Source organism: Colobus angolensis, unplaced genomic scaffold (assembly GCF_000951035.1).
Source record: "Colobus angolensis palliatus isolate OR3802 unplaced genomic scaffold, Cang.pa_1.0 Scaffold83, whole genome shotgun sequence".
NCBI classification, from domain to species: domain Eukaryota; kingdom Metazoa; phylum Chordata; class Mammalia; order Primates; family Cercopithecidae; genus Colobus; species Colobus angolensis.
In genome coordinates this window covers 3261253-3269545 of record NW_012122154.1, presented here as the reverse complement: position 1 = coordinate 3269545, position 8293 = coordinate 3261253, and the positions used below count along the sequence as shown (strand labels likewise).

General features: G+C 53.1%; 1 protein-coding gene across 3 annotated transcripts in view; it reads left to right on the top strand.

Annotated features, from left to right (window-relative positions):
• Positions 1-7866, top strand: part of RAPGEFL1 (Rap guanine nucleotide exchange factor (GEF)-like 1) — a 16721-nt gene extending 8855 nt beyond the window's left edge. For all 3 annotated transcript variants that reach the window (XM_011929847.1, XM_011929845.1, XM_011929846.1), the window contains exons 5-15: positions 2463-2575; positions 2793-2960; positions 4017-4114; positions 4223-4345; positions 4902-5080; positions 5174-5264; positions 5805-5855; positions 6199-6286; positions 6519-6583; positions 6954-7008; positions 7255-7866. In XM_011929847.1, coding sequence (XP_011785237.1) covers positions 2463-2575; positions 2793-2960; positions 4017-4114; positions 4223-4345; positions 4902-5080; positions 5174-5264; positions 5805-5855; positions 6199-6286; positions 6519-6583; positions 6954-7008; positions 7255-7379 — 1156 coding nt within the window. In that variant the 3' untranslated portion in view covers positions 7380-7866. The remainder of the gene's footprint in view (positions 1-2462; positions 2576-2792; positions 2961-4016; positions 4115-4222; positions 4346-4901; positions 5081-5173; positions 5265-5804; positions 5856-6198; positions 6287-6518; positions 6584-6953; positions 7009-7254) is intronic.
• The last annotated feature ends 427 nt before the right edge of the window (positions 7867-8293 follow it).

Sequence of the window (8293 nt, the reverse complement as noted above, 5' to 3'; positions counted from 1 at the left end):
AAAAATTAGCCGGGCACCGTGGCATGTGCCTGTAGTCCCAGCTACTCAGGAGGCTGAGGCAGGAGAATGTCTTGAACCCAGGAGGCAGAGGTTGCAGTGAGCTGAGATTGCATCACTACACTCCAACCTGGGTGACAGAGTGGACTCCGTCTCAAGAAAAAAAAAAAAAAAGGTGGGCTGGGTGTGGTGGTTCACGCCTGTAATCCCAGCACTTTGGGAGGCCGAGGTGAGCGGATTACGAAGTCAAGAGATCAAGACCATTCTGGCCAACATGGTGAAACCCCGTCTCTACTAAAAATACAAAAATTAGCTGGGTATGGTGGCATGCGCCTGTAGTACCAGCTACTTGGGAGGCTGAGGCAGGAGAATCGCTTGAACCCAGGAGGCAGAGGCTACAGTGAGCTGAGATTGTGGCACTGCACGCCAGCCTGATGACAGAGCGAGACTCCGTCTCAAAAAAAGAAAAAGTGAAATAGGAAGGAAACTGCTTTTTTTGTAATAACTTATTTGATTACAAATTTTATGTATGACTTATTAATTTGTATTATTATTTTTCAATAGAGACAGGGTTTCATTATGTTGTCCAGGCTGGGCTCCAGCAATCCTCCCGCCTCGGCCTTCCAAAGTGTTGGGATTCTAAGTGTGAGCCACCATACCTGGCCTGAATATAAGTTTAAAACATATATATTTATATATGGAGATACATGTATTTATTTATATTTTAATGGCTCTTTAAAAAACAGTTGGCAAAATCCCCCAGAACTTAACAATATGCTCTTGTGAGCCAGTGTGAACCAGCTTCAGGACACCAGTGCATCCATCCATCCATCCATCCATCCATCCATTCTGCCCTTTTAGTTTCTCTCTTCTCTGTCCCCAGCACCACAATTAGGGAGGCCTCAGCTTGTGGTCTAGCATCCTTCTCTCCCTTCTCTGTGCTGACACTAGAGAGATCTTTCATGCTCCTATTCCAAAGGCATCCCTGCTCCCCATGCTTCCAAGAGAAAGTGAAACATCCCAGCATCTGATACCCTTCCCTTTCTGCCTTCTGCTGTTCCTTCCCATCTCATCTACATCCCATCCATCCATAACACCTCAAATCCTGCACTCTCCAACTTCCCACAGTCGGTTATATTGTCCACCCCAGAATGCCAGAATGCCAGAATGCCCTCCTCCCACCCCCTTCTTTTTTTTTTTTTTTTTTTCTGAGACGGAGTCTTGCTCTGTCGGCCAGGCTGGAGTGCAGTGGCGCGATCTCGGCTCACTGCAAGCTCCGCCTCCTGGGTTCACACCATTCTCCTGCCTCAACCACCTGAGTAGCTGGGACTACGGCGCCTGCCACCATGCCCGGCTAATTTTTTGTATTTTTTTTTTTAGTAGAGATGGGGTTTCACTGTGTTAGCCAGGATGGTCTAGATCTCCTGACCTCATGATCCACCCGCCTCGGCCTCCCAAAGTGCTGGGATTACAGGCGTGAGCCTCTGCACCCGGACATTTTTTTTTCTTTTTTTTTTTTGAGATGGAGTCTTGCTCTGTCGCCAGGCTGGAGTGCAATGGTGTGATCTCGGCTCACTGCAACCTCTGCCTCCCGGGTTCAAGCGATTCTTCTGCCTCAGCCTCCCAATTAGCTGGGATTACAGGTGCACACCACCAAGCCCTGGCTAATTTATATATTTTTAGTAGAGACGGGGTTTCACCATGTTGGCCAGGCTGGTCTTGAACTCCTGGCCTCAAGTGATCTGCCTACCTTGGCCTCCCAATCCCTCCCAAAGTGCTGGGATTATAGGTGTGAGCCACTTCACCTGGCCTCCACCTCCTTCTCTTCCTGCTCTCCTCCAAGGTCCAGGTCAAATGCTATCTTCTTGATGAAAACTTCCTAGATCTTCCTTTTAGGAATAGCTTTCTCCTTCCCCCACACCAGCAGAACTCTCCTGGTACCTTTGTTACATCATCAACGCCTCCTGCCTGGCTTTAGAAGTAGCTGGATGCCTGTCTGTCTCCTTCCCAGACTGTGAAGTTCTTTTCAGCAAAATTCAGCAAATGGCTGATGACCTACTACCTACCATGTGCCAGGCAGTGTGCTAGGCCTTGGAGGATGAAAAAATATTCAGTAGGAACCAAATCCCAGTCCTCAAAAGCTCTCAAACTCATAGAAGAGATAAGAGGTGAACATAAACATTATCCCAATGTTCTATAGTAGTTGAGACAAGAAAGTGACCTTCCTGGTGGGTGGGGTGGACCAGAGAAGAATTCATGGAAAAGATGGCATTTGATTAGGGTTACTTGGACAATTATCTCATCCTGCTCATTGTCCTCTCTTCTGACCCCCTTAACCACCTTCTGAAACTGTTGCTGGTGCATCCTTGACCCAATTCTGATATTCTTGCTTGATGTTGCCTGCTTGGTGTTGGTTGTCCATATGCCTGGCAGGGCGTGCTGATGCCCAGCTGTGTCCATGCCAGGATTCCAGAGGAGAGTCAGCCACCCAGCAAGCAGGTGAAGCCACTCTTCCGCCACTTCCGCCGGATAGACTCCTGTCTGCAGACCCGCGTGGCCTTCCGGGGCTCTGATGAGAGTGAGTGTGGGCATTAGGAGGGGCAGTTGTCCTGAGTGGTTCAGGGGGACGTGTCTCTGGGTCTTGGGCACCCTCAGTGGCATCTCCCTGGGTGGTAGAACCAGCCCCTTTCACAGGACCTTCTTCAGAGGTGGGGAACAGTGGCACCCTGGAGGAAACTGTACCAGCTGCTGCCACTCTGCCCTCTGTTGAAAGCCATTTTCCTGTTTCCGTCCAGTCTTCTGCCGTGTATACATGCCTGACCACTCTTATGTGACCATACGCAGCCGCCTTTCAGCATCTGTGCAGGACATTCTGGGTTCTGTGACGGAGAAACTTCAATATTCAGAGGAGCCCGCGGGGCGTGAGGATTCCCTCATCCTGGTAGCTGTGGCCTCCTCAGGAGGTGAGGGTCAGGAAGAACTGGGCTGATGCTCCAAGAGGAGAAACTCACAAGCTCAGTGCCCTGTGGGAGGGGAAGAGACTGAATTCTAGGCCCTTGCTACTCAAAGTATGGTCCTGGGACAAGCCTCATGTGCATCACCTGGGAGCTTGTTAGGATGCAACATCTTGCTAGGTGCAGTGGTGCAAACCTGCAGTCCCAGCTACTCAGGAGGATTGCTTGAGCCCAGGAATCCAAGGTAGTACATTATGATTGCACCTGTGAATAGGCACTGTGCTCCATCCTGGGCAACATAACAAGACTCTGTCTCTAAAAGAGATGCAGCATATGAGACCCCACCCTAGACCTGCTGGTCTTGTTCAAATCAGCATTTCAACAAGACCCCTAGGAGACTCCTATGCCTACTAAAGTTTGGGAGGCACTAGCTGGGCATGGTGGCGTGCACCTGTAATCCCAGCTACTTGGGAGGCTGAAGCAGGAGTATTACTTGAACCGCGGAGGCGGAGGTTGCATTGAGCCGAGATCGTGACACTGTGCTCCAGTCTGGGCAACAAGAGCAAAACCCTGTCTCAAAAAAAAAAAAAAAAAAAAAAGTCTAGGATGCCCTGGTCTAGGACTCAGGTTCTGACCTGGGTGCTGCCCCTCACTCACCTGTGGATTGTGTTCTGGTCCTTTAACCTCCCGGTGTATGTAAGGATGCCACATTTCTCAGGCTAAAGACACAGGATGAGTGGGAAGGCAGAAAGCCAGCAATGTCGCTGAAGCTTTGTTTTCCTCCACGGTAGGAAAAAATTTCAGCCTTCCCAGTGTCACAAGGACAACAGAGTAAGAGAAAAGCTGTGAAAGAAAGGGAGTAGAAAAAAGTTATAAGTGCAAAAGAAATCATCATTTGTCCAATTCCAGATAAATATGGCATAAACTGGTGATAATATGAGTTCCATTAGTCTACAATGTGTCAGTGTGGGGTGAGGAGTTTTTGGATAGGACAGAGCCAAGTGTGGGGTGTGTGTGAGGGTCCAGGCAGCAGGGGCTGAGGATAAGCAGCTCTTTCTCCTGCAGAGAAGGTCCTTCTCCAGCCCACTGAGGACTGTGTTTTCACCACACTGGGCATCAATAGCCACCTGTTTGCCTGTACCCGGGACAGCTATGAGGCTCTGGTAAGAACTTTCCAAGGCCTTGGCTGGAATGGAGGGCTGAGGGGGGCTGTGAGCAATCCCTCACCGTGCCACCAGGAGCCCAGCTCCTATACCCCTGCCTGCCACCAGGTGCCCCTCCCCGAGGAGATTCAGGTCTCCCCTGGAGACACGGAGATCCACCGAGTGGAGCCTGAGGACGTTGCCAACCACCTAACTGCTTTCCACTGGGAGCTGTTCCGATGTGTGCACGAGGTGGGGACCGAGGCTGGCGCTGTGCTGGGGGGCTGGAGGGAAAAATGTGCCATTGGGAGACGGTGTTCGCAGCACAACGTCCTGGTTCAAGGCTCTCTTGCAGCAAGCCCTTGGGTAACGCATGGCTGTAACCTCTCTTTGTTCCCCCATCTGAAAAAAATCGCAAAGAGAGAGACCCCAGAGCAGAGTGGCCCAGGGCCCAAGTGCTGCTTACACAGAACCTGACCCAGGATTTGTGTTTTTAAAATATTCACTATTAAAGAAATAAAATAAGGCAGAGACAATAATGCCTAGCAGATGGTTGTCTTGAGGATGTCAGCCGTGAGTGCTTGCCAGGCACCTAGTAAGTGCTCAGTAGCTGGTGATATATTATTAATGCTGGTTGTTTTCTTTTTCCGCATCTTTGCCGCCTCCTGTCCCTTCTATTTTTCTATTTTCCACCCCTTCCGCCCCTGCCCTCCTGCCTTTTGCTCCTCATCGCCTTACACTGCCATCTTCCCACCCACTCCCCTCACTCCCGGGCGTCCTGGCCGCCTCTCCGCTGCCGTGGGTGCAGCTGGAGTTCGTGGACTACGTGTTCCACGGGGAGCGTGGCCGCCGGGAGACGGCCAACCTGGAGCTGCTGCTGCAGCGCTGCAGCGAGGTCACGCACTGGGTGGCCACCGAAGTGCTGCTCTGCGAGGCCCCGGGCAAGCGCGCACAGCTGCTCAAGAAGTTCATCAAGATCGCGGCCCTGTGAGTGCGGCCGTCGGCGGGAGGGGGAGCCCAGGCCGGAGGCCCGAGGCCCGCGCCGCCGCCCGCCCCTGACCCCGCCTCCCACCCCCGCAGCTGCAAGCAGAACCAGGACCTGCTGTCTTTCTATGCTGTGGTCATGGGGCTGGACAACGCTGCTGTCAGTCGCCTTCGACTCACCTGGGAGGTGATGAGACCCCTCCCGTTCCTACCTGGGGATCTGGGCATCCCGGGCTTCCCGAATTGCGTCCTCTCGGGACGGCCGCTGGCCTTGTGGGAGTCTTTGTGCCAGTTGGAGAGAGGCGCCCTCTTCTGGCATACGCAACCCCAGGGCGCACAGCTTGGCTAATGGACCCTGTCTTTGTGCAAATTAGTGAAAAGCCAGGATCCCGCCTGAGTCGCAGCAGGCAGCCCTTGGCCAGGTCAGGTCGCAGACTTGGCTGTGGGAGTTGGGCTGATTTTCAGCCATAGTCAGTGGGGCCATCTTTGTACAAAGCACCTACATAAGAGAGACCTGGCCTTCCCCAGAATGATGAATTCCTCTGGGCTGTTTCAAGCTTCTAGACTTAGCCAAGGCCTGACTTCGTTTCCCCACCCACCAGCTTCCCAGCCCCCTACAAGCTGTACAGGCCCTTTTGCCCTCCAACAGGGAGAATTAATCCGAGGCTCCCATGTAACCCAAGGAGCTCCACTCTAATATCTCTTCTCCTTCCTTCAAACTCTGCAGAAGCTGCCAGGGAAATTCAAGAACTTGTTCCGCAAATTTGAGAACCTGACGGTGAGTGGGTTTGGCTCTTTCTTCTGCTCTTGGACTTAGAGCGCAGAAACCCTCTGTTCGCATAAACCCCCTTCCTCAAGCTTCTTTCAAGGTGTTTAGTGCGTGCGTGCGACCCCCACCCTCCTTACCATGCTGGAGGGGGAGGGCGGAAGGATTGCGCCCCTGTGTTTCTTGAAGTAAAGGGGGAGTAGTCAGGCTCCTCCCCACCACACCATTAGAAAGCCCCCAGTACCCCTATCTGATCAGGAATGTATACAGGGCAGGGGGTGAGGGAGGAAGCTGGGGACATCTTTGGGACACATTGGCTAGTCTGTCCCTTGACCTCTCTCCTGTGGAATACTAGGACCCCTGCAGGAACCACAAAAGCTACCGAGAAGTGATCTCCAAAATGAAGCCCCCTGTGATTCCCTTCGTGCCTCTGATCCTCAAAGGTGAGAGAGTAACTCCCAAGCTGTGCCGCTTCCACCCATGCTTCCCTTCTCCTATATCCCGCTTCAGACTTCCAGCCCCCTCTCGACTCAGCCCTGAGTATCTGCCTGGAGAGGAGCCCCCCACCCCAGACAGAGTGGGTTCTGGGGAAGAGCCGGGTCCTCAGGTGCAGTGGCCCCTTTGGACCGCCTCTCTTATCCTTTCCTCACATTGGATTCTCTCCACATCCCCTAGATCTGACTTTTCTGCACGAAGGGAGTAAGACCCTTGTAGATGGTTTGGTGAACATTGAGAAGCTGGTGAGTGAGTGGCACTGCAAACCTCTAGTCCCACAAGTGAGGGGCTTGCATCCTCTCCCTCTCTCATCACCTCCCAAAAATAGCAGCCTTCCTCCAAGTGCCCAGCTTGCCTAACAGACTTGACTGTCTCCCTGGTGGCATCACTGTGGCAACCCACCCACGGGTGGCAGAGCTGACAGGCAGCTTGGGGGCAACTCCACCTCCCCCTCACCTGGCACTCTGTTACACCCACTCCTTTGGTCCTTCAGAGACCCTCCAGAATTGGAGACTGGAGGGAGTAAAGCAGAGTTGGAGAATGGCGGAGGGGGAGCATAAGAGGGGGAGCCTCTTTCTGTGCCCCTTTCAGGGCTCATTCCTTGTCATCTCCCAGCATTCAGTGGCCGAAAAAGTGAGAACAATCCGCAAATACCGGAGCCGGCCCCTTTGTGAGTACCCAGGGTACCGAAAGCAGTACAGGTAGAGCTTTGACTGAATGGGAGGGTTCAGGGCAGAACTCCCTGTCCAAATGTGTATTTCCATACACTTGCTGGTTCCCCATTCTCTCCTTGCCTCTGCAGAGGCCTTCTTGCCCAACATCTGTCTCAGTCCACAGCCTGATCCTCTGCCCGGTGTGTGTGTAGAGGAAAAAGGGAGGCTGGGAACCTGACTGCCTCTCCCTCTTTACCCACTAGGCTTGGACATGGAGGCATCCCCCCATCACCTGCAGACCAAGGCCTATGTGCGCCAGTTTCAGGTCATCGATAACCAGAACCTCCTCTTCGAGCTCTCCTACAAGCTGGAGGCGAATAGTCAGTGAGAGTGGAGGCTCCAGTCAGACCCGCCAGATCCTTGGGCACCTGGCACTCAAGCACTTTGCACGATGTCTCAACCAACATCTGGCATCTTTCCTGTGGAGCAAATTCCTGCTCCACGGGAAAGAGTTGGATGGATTTACCCCTGGACCCATAAGTCTGTTCATCCTGCTGAAGTCCTCTCCCCATTGCTCCTTCAAGCCAAAACTACACTTTGCTGGTTCCTGTCCCTTCTGAGAAAGGGGGCAGAAAGCTCCTTCCTCTATCCCCTCCCATCGAGATCTGTTCTGGGGATGGAGCTTCCAGCTTCCTCTACCCAGCAGGAAAGAATGCCGCCCACCCTTCTGTCTTGCAGAGTGGGATTGTGGGAGGGATTGGCAGCCTTCTTCTCCACCACCTGTCCAGCTTCTTCTTGGTCAGGGCTGGGACCCCAAGGAATATTATGTTGCTGTGTGTGTGTGTGTGTCTCCTTTTAGGGAGCAGGAGTGCATCTGGTAATTTGAGGGCGGATGTTGGGTGTACTGGAGAGGGGTCCTTCTGTTTGGTGCTACCCTTGTCTACTCTGCCCCTGGATGGTACGGGGTGCTTTCTCCACCCCCACACTCTCTGCTCAGCTCCTCATGCTGCCCTGCATGCCCAGGCTGGTGAGCCAAGCTGCTTTTCAGGGCAGGGAGTGGCAGCAGGTAGGAGGGGTTACCCATCAGCCCTTGCAAGTCCCCCACTCAGGCCTCCTGAAGGTCCGGGAATGGACTCTGATGAGAGGGTAAAAGATGCTCAGGGAAACACAGGCCTCAGCTGCCTAGAGGACCCTCCCCCTGCCTTGTAGTGGGCTGGGGTAGAGCAGTATCAGGAGCTAGGGGTGTCTGCTGCCCACATTCCTGCTTTTTGGGGTATCTAACTGCTAAGGAGGGAGTTGGCA